General features: G+C 46.8%; 1 protein-coding gene across 6 annotated transcripts in view; it reads left to right on the top strand.

Annotated features, from left to right (window-relative positions):
• Positions 1 to 18,039, top strand: part of LOC120900938 (protein Star) — a 28,584-nt gene extending 10,545 nt beyond the window's left edge. For all 6 annotated transcript variants that reach the window (XM_040308572.1, XM_040308569.1, XM_040308568.1 and 3 more), the window contains 4 exons: positions 5,371 to 5,801; positions 14,326 to 14,759; positions 14,841 to 15,014; positions 15,198 to 18,039. In XM_040308572.1, the coding sequence (XP_040164506.1) occupies positions 5,378 to 5,801; positions 14,326 to 14,759; positions 14,841 to 15,014; positions 15,198 to 15,992 (1,827 nt within the window). In that variant the 5' untranslated portion in view covers positions 5,371 to 5,377 and the 3' untranslated portion in view covers positions 15,993 to 18,039. The remainder of the gene's footprint in view (positions 1 to 5,370; positions 5,802 to 14,325; positions 14,760 to 14,840; positions 15,015 to 15,197) is intronic.
• The last annotated feature ends 675 nt before the right edge of the window (positions 18,040 to 18,714 follow it).

The raw sequence follows: 18,714 nt of genomic DNA, 5'->3' as shown, positions 1-18,714 counted from the left end.
AAATCTCCTGGGAATGGGAACAAATTCTCATTTCGAGGGCTCCACTTTTTTTGCCCTCTCCTCACAAACATGATGAGCGACACCAGAAACACCAGAGCGATAATGTAATGCGAACGTACGGGAAACTTATCATCGAACTTCTTGTACGAGTCGTCAGTGGCTGTTTTTTTTTGTCGCCTGCGGTCCTCCAGAACCAATCCCAGGGTAACGGAAGGCATGTCACGGACACGGAAAGGTAGAAAAAGACCATCGGCACACACACACACGCCCTGTAAGCAATTCCAAAGTCAACCTGTAATCAACCAGAACAAGTTCCCCGGGCCAGCAGGTGCATCATGCATCCATGAACAGCGTTTTCAGCCTCCTCCGTCCTCCTGCAGCTCAATCTCCCGAGGACCGGAAGTGCGCAATCAGTGGCAGCAGCCCAGGCGCGCAGAGCCGGCACCACACACTTGTCCAAACCGATCCGGGCCCTTTACCACGGGCCCCTCGTGCGCGTCCCGCCGTGTCTATTGTCCTTCGATTTCATTGAGCTGATTTGATTTCAGGTGGTACAGCGAGGGGAAAACCGATGGGTAATTTATAACGGTTTGTCTCGTCATATCATTGGCGTCGTCCTTCCGGAGGCGTCCATCGTCTCTGTCCAGGCTGCAGTGGGAAAACCTTTTTTAAACGGTGCAGACGGTTATTTATCGTCATTTAACGTCCTGTATGTGTGAATTTTAAAATAAAAAAACACAGAAAAAGTTACCCTTCAAGGTAGTCAAAGTCGTCGTCCTGCCCAACCGAAATTACTATCCCTGCAGGGGGAGACCACGATATTCTGGGAAAAGTGCGCAAAATTTATGCTAATTGCTCCCTCCGGGAGGGGGACGAATGGAAGAGGATAGTCGAGGGAGGGAAGGAGACCGCTCGATATAAAATGATAATCGTCGAGTTCCTGTTTGATTACACACATACACACGCGCGTCCCGTTAAGCGATCGTTGGTGATGGTGGGAAAATGTTGCACCAGCCCTGGGCTGGAACAGAATGATTATGATGATGATGATGAGCCTGCAGTTAAGGGCCATTTTTCATAGAATATTTTGTGGAGTTATTAGCATACTACGAGCGTTTTGAACTATTTATGTAAATCGCTCGAATTCCGACGAATGACGGATGATCTTTCGTATTCTGCACATGGAGTGCAGCTGATGAATGCAGCCCACAGTAATCCCTGCATCCTGGTGTTGCTGTTGGATCTTCCTTCAATTAGTGGGTAAATCTCTTGCGGTGCATCTTCTTCTGCCCTCGTGCTGCTGCTGCTGTGTGGCAGCCCTTAAGCTGCAAGTAAGAGCAACAAAACCACCGGGCTACAAATGACTGCCGGCTTGGCCCGGGTGGGCTGGGCGCACCATTCCGGAACCCGGTGCGACGGTATCCGGTTTCTCATGCGGTCCCGCTGCGTAACCTCCAGTGTGACACGCTGCTTGGCTTTTGCGTTTCCGGAATTGCCTTCTGTTACTGTTTCTCTCGTTCCCTTTTTTTAACGTTCTCCCGTGTGGCCCCAGTGAGGCCAAACCCACCTTCCCTTTTGACACTTTCTCGGTTCAAAGGCAATGTGCTTCGAGACAGATTGTTTTTCTTCCTTGGACGCGGTAGTACAACTTTGCAGCAGTTTGATCGTCACTTTTTCCCTTGTTAGTGTCGATTGAAACATTGAAACATCTTGGGCAAGGAGAACATCTTTAGAAGGCAGCTCACCTTAAAGTCCTCGTTCTATTTATGGATTTTAGCACGATAAGTAGATAAAACAGACACACCGAAACATGGCTTCTTCTGTGGGAATGGAATGTTGTGTGTCGTTAAAAGCAGCTGTTGGTTCGGTTAAGAAGGTTCCCAACGAAAACAGATGCGCACGACACACTCTCTATCGGTCATGGAGTTGATCGATGCACTTTTGTTGAGTGCTTTATGGTGGTGACGCTAGCGTTTTGGTATGTTCATAAACATATAGGATTATATTGGAGATAGTCTAAGACATGTGACACATTGAGCTTGTACTGCATTCTGTTCAAGGTAATAATTTATGATCCATATGCTCAATATTGGAGGATCAATGAATTATTGTTGCATAAGATCCTTGTCGCAATTAGATACACCAGCGAAAGCATAAAACCTCTAGTTTGGCCCTTTTTTGTGGAAAGTTTCAATGATCCAACTATCAGACAGCCGGTCAAAAGGATACTTTTTTATCGACCTAAAAAAAATCCCCAAGAATGGTGTGGCTTTGTGATTTTATTTCATTCTTCAATCGTCGTGTGTATCAGCTCGGGAAAGAAGGACGACTTTGCTAGGCATTTCTAGCATTTTCTCGCGTACTTTCCTTCCAACGTTCCTTCTTCTGCGCTGGTCCGATATCGATTTCATCCTTGCTGCTGCTCGGACGAAACCGTTCCTCCCGTTCTCTGTATCCCGTTGTTTGTTCCTCCTTCATCTCCTTCATGGTTTGCGAGAAGTATCGTATCGATGCCTTCCCTTTGCTCGCTTTAGACCTCCAGCAATGTGTGTCTCGCGCAGCACTTCACAGATGTGCAGCGGGTAAAAAATCAGGATAATGAAGCGCAGCATGTGCAGCAGCAGAGCAGCACCACCACCACCACCAACAAAAGACGAGACGGAGTGGTCCTATTTCGTGTTTCCTTTCTTTTTACCTCCCTTGGAATGGAAAACTTGTGTTTGAACATTCGCTTTTGCTCTAGGACGTTCTTTGGTCGTCCTTTTGTCATTGGTATGGCGCAGACTGGCACACACCGGGACGGGTATGCGCCTGCTGGGACGATCTGAACGAATGTGTCGAAGGATAACATGAAACCAGGACAATCTCTTTCGTCCTCCGTTCTACAGACTGGGTCGATTGATGATGTTGATGGCATTGCATAGAGTTGCTTGCGGAGAGAACTAACGCGTGTTCTAGCTGGAGGAACTACTTCCACAAGGGAAAAGAAGAGGAAATAGGGAAGGAAACATATTGAACAGGTGTGGATTCTTGATGTGCAGACATTGATTTATAGGAGTAAACCACGAAAGTGAATTTTGTTTATTTTTCCGGTGGTTTTGTGGACCCATTTGGAGGGTTAAAATCCAAGCTTTTTCATTTAAATAAGAAGCAGCGAACAGTCGGATTGATTTCTTCAACAAAAAAGAGTTAAACTGCATAGTTTTTTATAAATCTTTTTTCTTCTCGCGATCGTAAGGTTGATCTATTACGATAGCTGCATCCCTCCGTTGGGTGTAAAGATTTATTTGGATGCACTCATGTCACTTAGCTTGACAAATGGGACGGCCAGATGTCTTCATTAACTGCCAGCACACACACAAAAACCATATCCGCCCTCGCGCTTAAATTTATTCTAATACATTCGAGTACACAAAGAATGACCAACCAACTGAATGTACACACACATACACACATCTACACTTGCGCGTGATCTTAACAAAGGGCAATAATTCGGTTGAATGACCTCGCTAAGCTCATAAATATGCTCCGACCTTTCTCTCTTGGCCGGCGCGCAATGGACCGTGCTGCGATTGGTGCCGATGGTCGTGGGGTTCCTATTGCTCGCGTGTGTCCACGATCCGATCGCACTCTGGAGGAGGTTCCATGTGGTGTGTGACACAAGCCGAAGCGGAACCAAAACGAAAAAAAGAAGAAAAAAATCCCGAATCATTAAAACACAACTTAGAACATCAGCAGCAGCAGCGGCCTTTGTCCATCAATGACAGTCCGAGTGCATCCACCCATTCATCACGCGCATCCCCGTCCGTCCCACTGATGACCCTGCTGCATTCGATCCCCGGCGGGTTTCAGGCACAGGGGTATTTTACAGCCATTCTTTTTATGGTCATACAAACGGGATCTTTCGGGTCGGAGGAACGGATCTGCTCCGCCTGTGCGTGTGTGTGTGTGTAATTTTGCACAACACAAATGAATGTGCAGTGATGAGTGCAAATAAAAATAAATCTTCTTAACCTGCGGATGCTGAATTATGTGAGCCCCTGTGTGTGTGTGGATTGTTTGCTTGCATCTTCTCCTGCGCACACGTGTTCAGCTTGATCGCGTCGTATTCCCTTTTGTTTGACGACCGACGACCGACCCCTCTTACAGAAAGGTACGCTAAGACGACCCGCATTGATACACACCTATTCACACAAACCCACTTGATCTAGTTGGCACACTTGAGAGATCGTCTTTCGGTGTGGCACGTAAGCACGTACCCCCGTGAGGATTAGTAAGGGTCGTCCTTCATGCGCTCAATGGAACTCAATGGAACGAGGTTGAGTGGTATCAAATAATACGCTCTCATGTCATAGGCAGGAAGGAACAGTGCTGAAGTTGCGTTTTTTTTTGCTATAAAATCATTAAAATCACTGTGGAAAACGGAGTGCTTGTGCGATACGATCGATGCATAATTTGCAGCAGTTTTGTGTGCATCCTGCAAACGAAAAGGATTCCCCGTCGGAAGACACAAAGTAATGGGAACCCGTGTTGCAGCCCAGGAAATGCTTTTAAAATATTAAACAGACACAAGAAAGGGGTTTGGGAAAAAAAACGAGTACCGTCGCACCTAACTGTACGTGCACAAAAAGGTGTATTCCTCTTCTTCGTCGTCGTTTGCTGCTGCACTGTAACTTGAGCACACCTGCATAGGACCAAAAGGGAGAAGGGTTGAATTGTCTGTGCATCGCTTACACTTTACGTGAGGAGGGGGCAAACTCTTCAATTTTGATTGGTGGGGGTGCATGATTATATAAAGAAAAATCGTTTTTCCCTCTGTTATACGACCTCATCGCATCGATAGAGATAGTGCATAAGCATAAGAATGTAACCGGATGGGTGCGGAACCAGAGACCAGCTTGTTCGGTTCGTTTGAAACCCGGTTCATGTCACAGGCGATGTAACAACGTACGGCATGTAATAATCGGTTCGCTTGGGACTCCCTTCTCCAACCCGAAAGTGACCCTGTGACAACCTGCGCCTCTTTCGTCTTCGTTTGATGTTCGATCATGCGTGAAAGAAATGTTCCATTTGGCTCACCCCTCGTAGATTCTCCCTCTCTTCTTTGTGTGTAGGGGGCGAATTTTATGGAGTGAAGGTGTTCTTTTCTAATCGAAAATTGCACGCAGAATGTAGCGGTTAGATCGATTGTAAAGGGCATGCGAACAGTTTATAAAGCGGACACTAAACTCCTCGAAGAAATACATGAACCTTAACGGTCTTGTTTTATTGCACGGTGTACATTACACAGGGAATCGATTTAGGTGTGTGATTCATCCAGTGAATTGTGAAACTAATCATTTTTTTCCTTTATTTCTACCACCTTTCCAGGTATGGAATGAGGACGAAAGTCCAGGAGAAGAAAGGAAAAATGTCAACGGATGAGCAACAGCAGCAACAGCAGCAACAGAATCAAATCCCCAACATTGCCGGAACGATCCTGATCGGTGGCATCGGCGGTGGCCTCGATGGTGGTCAGCACAAGCAGCAACAGCAGCAGCAGCAGCAGGCACAGTCCCAGCACAATCCGCACCAGCAGCAGCAGCATCATCTGCACAGCTACAGCCACATACTACCTCATCTGCATCAGTTCAGCACGATGACCGGGTCGAATCCGGCCAGTCTGACCGGCGGCTCGAAGCTGCCCGCCAAAAGCTCCCCGCTCGGGCCGTCCCCCTTCCGGCAGCTGCTCCCAGTGACGCTCTGCATCATATCGTTCGCCACGGTGCTGAGCATACTGATCATCTACATGGACACGACTGGTGAGTGTGCGCGTTTGTGCAGTGTTCTAGAGGAGCTGCTTTTATTGGCGATTTTATTATGGAGAGGGGCAATAAATATGTTTACCGCGTTACCTTGAGTTGTTGCCGGTGAACTCCGCAAAGAGGGAATTGCCTGAAGTATTACAGGGTTTACCAAGTCACTTTGCGATGTGAGCTGCACAATTCATCTCACTTGAGACGTATTTCTATTCTGACGTGCTACTTCATTTGGCCCGAAATAATTTTCTATTCCGCCGCATTCATTTTCATCCATTATATGAAGCCTTTTCACAGGGGATGTTAGCAGGAGACGTCCGCGATGTTTACATTTTTTAAAAAAATAAATGTTTGGGCTTTTAGTGCTGATTTGTGATACAAGTATGTTGTTTAACAAAGAATAGAAGTTTATCTTTGCTCCGCTGTAGCATTATAGCCGAAAAATGGGTTATTCTTTGAGTTATTAGCAGATTTGACTGAGCAGGTTCAACTGCTAATATCTCAACGAATAATCCATTTTTCGGCTAGAATGCTACAGCGGAGCAAAGATAAACTTCTATTCTTTGTTAAACAACATACCACAAATCAGCACTAAAAGTCCAAAAATTTATTTTGAAAAAAAACATCGCGGACATGAAAACCATCAGATGAAAAATGCGGCAAAAATTTCGGGCCAAAGAAAGCACGTCAGAATAGAAATACGTCTCAAGTGAGATGAATTGTGCAGCTCACATCGCAAAGTGACTTGGTAAACCCTGTAAGCGGATGAGGTATTAACCAACACTCGCCCCATCAATATCGCATGGGCAGGAGTAAAGATCTGGGTTTCCAAGCTAACGCAAAGCAGTGACCAATGTCTCTGATCGGTTTTATGTTCTAAGCAAAGTAAAACAATAATTACAACAATTCAGTTGGGATTTTCCAGACCTGAGACCTTAGCTTATGACTATGAGTTAGCTTGAAACTACCTCGTGAACCGAAAGCCTTAAGCTTAACATACTCATAGCCTGGCTTTTTCTTCCATTTATTACGCCTGATTTGTTTATTGGGTCAAAGGATATGGAAAGGCCCCCAAACAAACTAACTAACCCCAAACCACGGTGTGTGTGACCTCGCAACACGCAATCAATCAATACGCAACACGCCCCCCGGTAGGCAACAAGTTTTTCACCAAACGTGGTACGTATCTTAACCTCCGCCAAACACGAAAACACAAAAGAAGCGTTTTGTTTTTTTTTTGTGGGCAAAGGATGTGAAATACATTTATTTTTTGTTGTTGAAACATTCCCATTGCCGAGGCGAGGCCCTTCCAGTGGAGCCAGTAGCTTCCTGTGTGTGTGTTTGTTGTGCTGCCGGTTAGTAAAAGCTCGTGTCGTCGTGATGAAGCGATAACGCGCTTTTTCTGTAAGGTCCCCTCCTCTTCATTTTACGTTTCCAGAATGCGCCGAACTTAATTAACGGCGCGCCAAAGGGTTCATCACCAAAAAACAAACTCGCTCGGTTGGTCGGTCGGTCGGTTGGTCGCTCGGGGGTCGGAGTTGTTGGTGTGGTTGGTTTCCTTCCTACGGTTGTTTCTCTAGTTTGAAGCCAGCGAAGGCGCCATTTCGCAAGAGCAGCAACAGCACGTGTCCACCTGAAAGCTGAACGCTTAAACCCCTTGTCCACTAGCAGTAACCCCCCCACATACATAATGTTTGCGCGCGAAAGGAAGTGGACGTGTGTGTGCGCCCCATGGGTTCGTTGGCCAGTTAGTGGTGGTTTTTGGGCTTCGCCACGTTGCCGACGAGCTAATGAAATATTTGAGCCACATTCGAAACGAGGCTAAAGTCGCAATGGGGCAAAATGGTCACTGTCTCGGGAGTTGAACATAAAACCTGCGCTCTGTCTCTCACGCATCGTGTTGTATCCTGATGCGGGTTGCTATGGTAATGGGAGGGGAGGACGCCATTAAAAGTAGAGAAGCTTACGCAGGAAACGGTGCGCAGCATCGTCGTCGTTGTCGTTGTCGGGTTGCGTAAAAGAAAGACCTTGCTGCTCTTCCATCATTCGCATGCGTGCGTCCCACCACCGCCGCCATCGCGAGCGAATTTGTGTGGCAAGCAGATAGATAAATAAATAAATAAATGGTTGCCGAAATGGTGATGGTGGTGACTGCTTGGAGTCTGGACGCGGAGACGGAATCCAATAAAACGCACCACAGCGCCCGGAAAGACCCGGCTTTTGTACGGGATATGGAGGACGTGGACGGGGGTTTACGCGTACGCGCGCGCGCTTTAATGCTACGCAACCTTCCCGTCCCGGCAGGGGATAGAGCCTAGAGAAGCTGGCAGCCCTACCTACCACCCCCTGGAGTGTATTTTACTACGAGCTAAGCTCGTGCCGTCGGGGCTTTCTTTTCGCCCCGCGTTAGATTCTCCACATTTTTCCAAATTTGGGGAAGGTTGGGTGAAGGTTTTTTTTTGTTTTGTTGGGTGGGGATTTTGGGGATTGGACCACGCAAAAGAAGGTCACTCAACTTCCGGCCAACGGTTGTTTGTTTGATTTTATCCGTTTGTTGGTTGGACCTTTTTCTCTACTTTTTTTTGTTGGGCGCTCTGAGGGTAGTTTCCAATCAATGTCGGTAGGTTTTGGGTTTCACGAGAAGGGAATGAAGGGTGTCCGAATGTGACAGAACCTTTGGAAGGCGTTTTTTTATTACAAAGATTAATAGAGGCATGACTAAGAAACGTGGTGGGCAGTGCGTTGCTCAACCATTTACTATGAATAAGCGAAGAATTGTACAAACGAGTCTTAGAGGATGTGTCGCCTTCTTTCTAATGGTGACGCTATAAATCAAAGTCATATAGACTCAAGCATCGGCGGCCCATTGTCGAAGATGAAATCGATTTCCGGTGCCCACTTGTCAGAAGAGAGTGGCCCTTTTTAGATACTCAGATCCAGAGCCAGAGGGCGACATTCCGCGAGGCGCACGGGTTTCTTCGGTCACTTCAAACTGGAATAGCTAATCTGCCGACTCCTCATTTTCGATCGTATTCGAAGCAAAAGGTATGGTGGCTTATGGTGTACTGCTGCTGCTGCTGCTGCTGCTGCTGGTGCTGCTGTACACGCCACAGAGACATCTCCATCGAGAAATCGGGGTCGAGGTTTTGGTGGTGGCAGTGAAGCGAACCACCAGAAGCACCAAAGAAGCCTTCCTTAAGCCGACTTAACGTTCCAGCAGCGCAGCAAGCAGCAGCAGAGAGCATAAACGCATATTCCCCGAGGGCACACACACAATCCCGTGTCGTTATTGCTTCTTTATCGCGGGGGCCTTTGCAGGTGTCCACCGGTTTCCCTTTTCGGGTTGCGTCCTTCGGATTTCGGTGTCTCCTTCTTCGGGCTTAAAAGGTCCCAAAATGATGGGTCTAAATAGGGTTTTGGGACTGGGTGAGAAAATTTATTTGAATAACATCCTCATCCGGTTCTCGTTGTCGATGATTAGGAAGCGGTTTTTGGGTTCGATGCGGGTAGTCGACGCACTTTGGACACACAGCAGTGAGGATCTTATCTTCAGAAACCAACTTCAGAAGAAGCAGAGCACAGCTTCTCTTCCTTTGTGTTGTGTGTACGTCAAAGAATGGATCTGCTGCTGCTGTATAGATCGTGTGGAAAATCTTTCAAATTATTTCACGCCCATTTACCCCGGCCTCTGGAACGGAATGTTTATACTGTGTACATAAAGGAAACCGCTCTGAATGGGGGGGAATGGTTGAGGAGCCCACTTGGGCTATTCTTTCTTTAAGTAGCTGGTAGAATTATGTATTTAAAACAACAATACACAGCGCCCGCTATTGTACTCTTGCAACAGCAGCCATATGCTAATGTTATGTCTTACTTTAAGCAGAAGCTTCAGAACCCAACCACAGAGCCCGCTCCGGCGGTTATAGCAAATTAGCTCAATTTAGTCCGCAATATTAGGCACAGCGCCTGGCCTGGTGGCAGCTGTTTTTAGCCCAACGGTGTGCCCTTTCGGTGGGAAATATATTATTATCCTCATAATACCACACATTGGTGGGCTCACACGGGCTCTGGTTGTGTGAGTGTGTTATTTCTAAGGGTCTCAAAGTATCTCTCTCTCTGTCTCAGAAGAGTTAAAGTAGGAGCGAAATTTTTCGTAAGTTTTGCTTGCGGAAAGGAAACGGCGGATACCAAAAGTGACCACAGCAGCAAACATCACACAGGCGGCCTGCCCACTACGCCAATCATATGTTGGTGCGAAATTATGTGTTGTAGACACGACACACACGCAGCAGCAGCAGCAGTGCAGTGTGGTGTGAAGCTTTCGTTGGGGTCAGTCAGGGCCGCCTAGCTCTGCGATGGTGAAGCACGAGATATGTTGGAGCAAGATGATCAAGGACCGTCTGTCTGGTTTTGCTACCGGTTGTGCAAATAACGAATGAAAAATGAGAACAAACATCACGGGGAGCGGGACGATTTGCCACTTTTTTAAAAATGGGTTGCAGGATAATGATCGACCAAACCAAACCAGACAGACGGTTGCGATATTAACGCTTAACTCTTTAAGACAATTCAGAACCAGGGAAGTAAGCCTAAGATTCGCCAGCAACTCCAGTAGCGGGTAGCAGTTCGTTCTCGGGACTCGTCAGCTGTCTGTCGGGGGCAGTGGAAGGCAAATTTAAACGATGCGTTGCTGCTGCTGCTGCTGATGATGATGATAATTGCGCGGCGTTGGTGCGATGGAAGATCATCGTCGTCGTCTTGCTAATCAATTAGCGAAACATGGCGCTCCGTCCCGGTCGATGGCGTTTGTTTTTCTTTTTCAAATGGTCAACGGGTTGTGAGGCGAATCTTGATGGGGCCCGGTAATTAAAGCGAGTTGCCCAGCGCACACATAAACACAGCATAAAATTGTCATCGAGGCGAATAATTGTTTTGCCTTGTGGTGGTTTGGCTAGGTCCCCTTTTATGGATGAAATGGTTGTGTGTACGCTCGAACGCGTGTGACAGTCACTCTGTGGACGTGTGAGGAATAGTAAGCGATCTATTATCGTGCAATTATTTAATTAGAAGTGTGTTAAATGAGCTTTTTTATAATAGAAAGGGTTTGTTAAGGGAAGATTTGGAAAATGTTGTTAAATTTACAAAAGAAATGTTCATTTTTCACTTAATTCTTCTTTTTCCCTCCAAAAATCACATCTACCTTCCCCAAAAAATGATCCCTCACATCCCTTTTTTTCTAATAACATAGTCTCTCTTTTGTGTAGCGGCTGTGATTATCACCCTGTTCTCTACCCCGCAGATTCCCCTTGCGAGGTTCGTCGTCTGCACCATCCCCAAATTATAATGATGGGTGCTGCTAATGATGAAGAATTATGCTGCCAATAATGATGGTACTACGATGGTTGATGTGTGATAGCAGTGTGTGTGAGTGTGTGTTGGTTGGGTTAATGATTTATGCTTACTCATTTGTTTATTTGCTTATTTTTTGGGTTCCTCCGTCCCCGCCGGTTTTGAGACAGACGATCATCTGCACAAATCTGCTCGATTTGGCTGTTTTTAATCCTGCAAGATGAAGGGGTTTCGACTAATTGATGCTCACATGCACATAAATTATGCTGCGTGCGCGTTGGGCCGTTGAAGATCGCGTGTAGTTAGCGTAGTAGTAACTGCCTGGACGATGGCAAGGCGACGAGGATGATGATGGTTAATAGCTATCGATCATTGGGAACATTATTTTTATTGCTTAATTTCAAACCACAAATGATTGGGTTAAATGATGGATGACACTGTGAATAGTGTGACTTAAAGAATATTTTAATATTTTTTTTTAAATCATTCTTCCGGTTGTGGCTGTCCTCTTTTTGTGCTTGGAGTCCCAAAATTGCCCCAAAATAATGGACGCAATAAAAGCCCTTTGTCCTTGTTCTATGTAAGTTACTGCAGCACCACCCAACATGTCCCGCATTTTTTGGCGCAAGTATTCTCTCTTTACCAATGACTTCCGAACTTGGTTTTTGCAATTGCTTGTGTATATACGTTGTCAACCTTCCCCGTAGCCGCCCAGTTCTTGCTGATTTATGCAGTGATTTTTATTTTATTTTGGACCCAATAAACAACCCACGAAGCGAACGTTGTGCACTACCGATAGCAGGACACATCGCCACAAACACACACATACACACGGTGCTCTACTTTTGCGCTTCACCAAAAAGGGCTTTGATCGTGCTGAAACAACAGAAAAAAACCGTCTACCAACGGGCACAGTGTCGGATACGGAAGTGACACCTAAAAAGGCCGGAAATTTGGTGCCGGACAGTGGCACAAAAAATGGAGCAAACAAATGGGGAGAAACATTAAGTGCTGGGTGAGGTTTTTTCTTGAAATGTTTTGGACGAAAAGACAAACTTTTTTGGAAGCTTTATGGTGCAATAAGAAGGGCGCTTTGAGTTGGAAAAAAGGGAGTGTTGTCGAGTGCTTAGTGTACGGAGCTGAACCGCGTAGCTGAACTCTCTCACTCCTCTCCTCAGTTGTAGTCTATTTCAATTAGAAAAACAATTTACTGCTAAACGCTTTTAAATGAGAACCAATGCGAAGAGCGATAAAATGCCTTTCCCTGTGCCATGGCCAACCACCATCCTTTCCTTTAGTTTAGTTTTCCCCCGTGATGCTCGTCGAATGCTGCTGGCAGCGCGCGATGAAAGAAAGGGTGAAGCAAATTGCTCCGATTGATGCATTTAATTTCACAGCAATTGGAGCACCACCATATTGGCGGGGATTCTCTGTGTTTGCTCTCGGTGCTGCGCCCATTTTTTGCCCCTCCCCCCTCTCCCCCCGTGTGTAGCAAAAGAACTCCCCGCCCAAAGAACGCTGCTGTGTGTGTGTGGTGTTGATGCGCTTTTCTCGAGGCGCGAGCGCGCGCGCGAGCCCGTTTCAGTGTGCCCAAGATTGTCGAGTCAGTGCGCCGAACGAATGGAGCGAGAAGGGCCGCGGGGCCACCACCCATTAGCGTTCACGGAGGTGCGTAAAAGGTAGATCCAATTGTGTATGTGTGGCTGGCTGGCTAAAGGGTACGCAAATTGTGGCGCGTGCTGCTTCCCCCGACCGCGGGAGCTGGCTCCCTCTCTCTGGAATGGAAATTGGCCCGTAACGCGCGAGACGCATTATTTACGGTTAAAAAAAGGCTCAGACATTCAGACCCGGGGAATAGAGGAGCGCACGTGGCTACGTACGCCAAGATCGGTCTCCTAATCAGTGGTCAATCCGTTGGAGGTTTAAGTTCGATTCGATTTACACTACGGGGGGGAGAAGAAAATGGGGAACGATGGAGGGCGGGCTACCTTTGAGAGGGTTGGGGAAATTGAACGAAGTCTATCATTAAACAATCACCGATGATTCTCGCTGACTCACGGAACGAAATTCACTTGACTTCACTTTCCACTGCGGAATCGCAGACGGGAAAGGAACATTGGGTGCTTGAGGGCGAACAAAATGTACCAAAAATTAAACAGTAAAAGTTGTTGAAGTTCCCTTACCATTCTTCAAACCTTTCCAGTGTGCCAGAGCAGCATCACAAGTTTAGTATGAAAGTGAATTGAACTCCAATGTTCGTATTTCCTCTGACAAAACATTCACCTTTAACATGGGAAGGGAGTTCCCATTCTCCTACAGAAGCCTTTCAAATGCAGATGCAATTATGTTCCAACCTGATTTTTTGTTTGTCAACCACACAAGATCACCATTACAGGGTATGGGGATAGACAGTTTGCTACTTCGGAAGCACTTGTTGGCTTGTTTTTAACAGTCCTCCTCCGGTTGTTGTGGTTCACGCTCACGTCGGATTACTTGACTTGAATTTAACCCCATCTCCCTGTCCACAGTCAGCTGCACCGCATCCCGATCGTAAACCCGATCCCTTTTTTCGGGTGGCTCATCCCTTTGACATGGAAGCTTCAGCACATTAAACTCGCTCACACACGCGCTGGGGGAAGCGGGGCGGTAAAGTTTAATGTTACTTTCATAGCGTTCTTGTGTGCGGTCGGCGACTAAGAGGAGAACTTTGGGGGGAGGGGAGGAAGGAAAAGCTTTTTTTGGCTTCATTTTGGAGACACTGTGCGCTGTGTCGTCGGTGTGGGTATCAAAATTCACAAGCTTGCCGGTTTGGATAAAACCCACCATACACACACACACACACGATGATGCCCCCGAAGAAGTTAATCCTCGGAAACATTCGCATCATTGCTATTCGACACGGGGAAAGGGAAGAGTCCGTTGGAAGAGTTCAAACTGTATCAACTGTTGTGTCGGATGCGGTTTTTGCGGTTCATATGTTGCGCTTCTGAGCTCTTCCTACGCCCCAGCAGTATCAGTTTTGTGAGAACGACCCACATTACTACTGTTGCTTGGTCACTTTGATTGGTACGGATTAAGGCTACCTGAGTTTACGTGTGACGGCCCCTGTTGAAGCTTTACACACAAAAAAACGAACAAAATATTCTAATCCCCTCTCTTCACGCTTTCTTTCCCACAGAGATACGCCACCAGCAGTTCCGGCTGAACATGTCGCGCGACTACGACCTGATGGGCGTACCGCAGGACAACCCGGCGCTGGTCAAGTACGTACGCGACATACACATGAAGAAGTACCCGATGACGTTCATGCGCAACGCGAACGCACCGGTCGAGCAGCTGAACTTTACCAACCGGCACGAGCTGACACCGGAGATGGCACACCTGATATCGGACCTGCTCGGCCGGAAGCGGTTCGGGACGTTCTTCCAGTCGCTGACCGGCAACAGCGACTCGATGATGACCGCCCCGTGGCTGGCGGAAACGATGAACTGGGGCGGCTACCTGGTGGAACCGGATCCGCGCAAATACTTTTCGCTGCGCAAGCAGAACGCCTTCCGCTCGAACGTGCAGGTCATCCATGCGTGCCTGTCGCCGAACACGTACCCGAAGGAGGTAAATAGGGGGGGAATGGGGGAAGGGTTGTTTTTGTCAGTGAGCGAGCAGTGAAAACTAATCGATGGCTGCCATTTACAGGTAACGCTGCACCACGACGACGACAGCGAGGTGCAGATCAACAGCGTGCTGGACGAGGAGACGGAATGGTTCCATCCGCGGGTCAAGTGCTTCCCGGTCTACACGCTAATGCTGGCCGTCAATCGAACGTCGATCGATTTGCTTAGCCTTGGCTGCCACGGACAGGAATTGCAGGTGAGTGATGTCCCTTACATGCCCGGGCATGTAAGCTTGATGGATTGATGGCTATTGTTCGGTTCACATGTTGACCTTTTGTAATGTCGTTGGGATTTTATTGATTCTTGGCTCGTTAGCTGCACTGCTGCATGGAAAGGAAAGGGACTAAAATAAACGAACCGCTGTCATTTTATATTTTAGATTCTTCAAACCATTCCATTCGACCGGGTGCACATTAAGGTCATCTCGATCCATCTCGTGCACTACTTCGAGGAGGACGAAATGATGATCGACGTGGACGAGTACGTACAGAGCATCGGGCGCTTCCTGATGAGCAAATCGTACAAGCTCGTTCGCAGCATGGATCGCAACTTTATCTACCAGCATCTGTCCGTGCTGTCGGCGGCCAAGCAGCGGCAGCGCCAGCAGCAACAGCAGCAATCCTTCTCAGTGGCCGATCATATGCTAGCCTCCTCGCAGCAGCAGCAGCAGCAGCAGCACCCCGTCCCTGCCCGCAGTAACGCTATCAGCTCGGGTGAGAAGCCAGACGCGACGATGGCTATCCGCAAGGGTCAGGAAATTAGCAGCAATAACGGAAAGATACCCATGTCACTGTCCTCCGCCGCGACAACTACGCCAGCACCGGCAACGACCACATCAACCACGGCTGTACCATCGTCCACCGCTGCCAGTGCGACCGATAGCTCGGAACGATTCGACAAGCTAATGCTGCTGCGCGGTGGCGACTCGGAACCGTTCGATGCAAGCGATTCGGAGTTGGTCGGCAGTTCCGACTCGAGTGCAATGGAGAATGGGTCCGACAGTGAGGACGAAGCTCAACAACAGCAGGCCGAACAAGACAAGCCGGCGGAGGTTGTTGATCTGGAGCAAACGGTGTCACTGATGGAACCGCTCGACGAGACAGAACTCGAGGATGGGTCGGTACGTGTGGCCGGATCATCATCACCGCCTCCGATGGTGACGTCGCTGAAATGAGCGGAAACGGTGTTGTTACCTACCATGCACCAACCTCCCTCAGGAGAGCCAGTACGCTTGAATCGGATGTTTTTTTTTTTTTAAATACTTAAAGCTACCAGTCCAGCATTCCACTTTCTTATCATTTTACACCTTAACCGGTTTCGATGGGCAGGCGCGCGGGCTGCCCATTTAGCCAGAGACCAGTCGGTGATAGAGGCCTTAAATAATGTTTGATGTTTTAATTTTTCACTTCATAGTTTTTAATAGTTTTTTTTTCTTTCGGGGCGTACCTTGCGTGTACAGAGAAAGAGCATAATACATGAATAATACTTTTCTGCACGGTATTACCTCTCTTAGACGGATCTGAACAGTGAACTAAACAGAATCTTTTGAACGAATGGAAACATGCATTTAAGTTGCTTCTTTTTTTTGAGGAATTCATTTTCTTTTTGCATTAAATAAGATTTTCATTTTATACACATTTTTAATCGTAATTGTACTTTTGCCTACAAATTAAAACAATATCAGTGTGGGTTGCAAAACGCGTGACAGCAATTTGAAAGTGAGATAGCATATTATTGATGATAAAGGCGAATGGGAAATCGTTTTATTTGAAAAGAGAGCCAGCAAAAACAATCCTCGAATCATTGCCGAAAAAGCAATAATAATACACAATTTTTCAACTATATTTAGATAGCAGCAGTACGTTACGTTACTTACGATTAGGAAACTTAGTTATATTTCTACAACATACACATACACACACAGTTTTAGTTTAAATTTCACTATCGGAACAAGGAGCGAGGAACAAAGCCCGATTATTGGGAATAACCGTGCTCCCCTCTTAGAGACATTGAACATGACGGCTGCATTTGTGAGAAAAGCGCAACGATTTGAACAGAACAATCGAGCAAAACCTTGTTGCTTCGAACAAACATTGATTCCTTTCGATACAATTATTACCTGTGCACTAGTTCGAAGCGTATTTACAGATAGTTTATATTTGCGTGGAAAGAGCATTGCATTTGGTGGATAGGTTTTGTTAAATGTCTGGAGCAAGGGAGAACTGCAATTTTGAAATCCCGTAATGCGATAATATACGGTTAAAAATTATATACATATATAAACTCCCTATACATATATTTATACACACACAATTACAATCGTTAACGAATGCTCTCTTAAATTTCAATCGTTTCTCACCGTTGTTAGATGTTAGAAGAGTACGACCAGCCGGTACGTCTCGCCCGTGCTTAACGCCCGATACACATATATAGATACAATGTTACGTACTTTTGTTCCGTTCCGGGTTTGTTTCATCCGGTGCAGAAATTTATAGCGAAGGAGGTGGGTAGGAACCGGCCACCGGCCACCACCGGCCACCAACACATTGAAAAGCTCAACGACTCTCTGCTAGTGACTTACCATATCTGGAAATGATTCCTATTTTAAATATTGCTCAGAAAAGCGGAAGAGGAAGAGAGAAACACAAGTGAACCTGATATCAGCAATTGTCATTGGAAGCGTGAAAACGAATCGAATGATCGAACGAACGCGACTTTAGATAGCAAATGAATGTGCACGACTAAGGGGAAAGATTTTGAAACCCGCATTTGGTTTCCCATTTTCGCGAGCGAGGATCGTGAACGATCGCACCAACGTGTTGAATCTCCCAAGAGAAGATAGAGAGAACAAAAAGAAACACGCAACTGAAAAGTAAACAACCGGAACATAGAGTGAGAAGTGATGTAGTTTTATACATTCGCACCACGAATTCAATGTCTCGTTTTGTTCGGTCCGGTGTTTCTACAGTCTCCGCACCGTGAACGGCGCCGTGGTGGATCCCTTTTAATTATTAAGCAAATAATTGTAAGAGAAGAACGGTGTGCGGATGGATCTGTCCGTGAGGTGTGGAGTTCACCTTGTACCCTGATACTACTATTATTATCGAATATTGCGAACGATTGGCGCGTGAAGAGAGAAAGAGAGAGAGTGGAAGAAAAACGAGTAATCTCGGGAACATGTAATAAAGACGGACGATACATTTCTTTTTACTTTAAACTAATTCTTTGTAACGACTTATTTGTTCACAGGAACGCCGGAAAGAAACAAACAATTCTGAATCATTTCAACGATGGAACCGGGAAGGTACTCTAAGCTACGTGCGCTCCCGTAAATCCCGTGTCCTTCCACAACACGTGGCGCGTTAATGACATCGGCTGTAGAAAATGCTTTCTCATCCGCCCTCCCACGATCACTAATGAATTGCGTTGAAGGACACGACAGAGGGGCCATCGTGCGCCATGTTTGTGCAGTCAAGGCCTCACAAGAAAAAGATGTGTTCGACCCGGCTCGAATCGAAGGAAGTGCTCGCACCCGATATGGAATGAGTTACTCGATTGATACGTTACTGCGCAACATTTTTGCAACAAGGATGTTTGCGTGTGCATACCACCACCGCTACCCCTTTTGTCATCGTTCGGCGGGACCGAAGGAGCATAAACGTGCTAGGAGTAGCAGTGCGCTGCAGGAAGCAAGGCCGGAAGAGACGTTAATGTACAAACAATTGAGGGATAGGGCTGTTGTGTAGGATGTCTCGTACGTCCTTCGGGAGTCAATTTTCGTGGAAATGGTGTGTGTTTGTGTACTGTAGCCGTCCCGGTGGGATACAGAAGAATGGGGGAAGCTTTCTTGCAAGGTGAACAACATTTGTTTGTGTAGCAGCATGTTTTGTTGATTG

The sequence above is a fragment of the Anopheles arabiensis genome, chromosome 3 (genome assembly GCF_016920715.1).
Source record: "Anopheles arabiensis isolate DONGOLA chromosome 3, AaraD3, whole genome shotgun sequence".
NCBI lineage: Eukaryota > Metazoa > Arthropoda > Insecta > Diptera > Culicidae > Anopheles > Anopheles arabiensis.
Note: the sequence above shows the minus strand (reverse complement) of the source record. Positions and strands in the feature narration are given on the sequence as shown.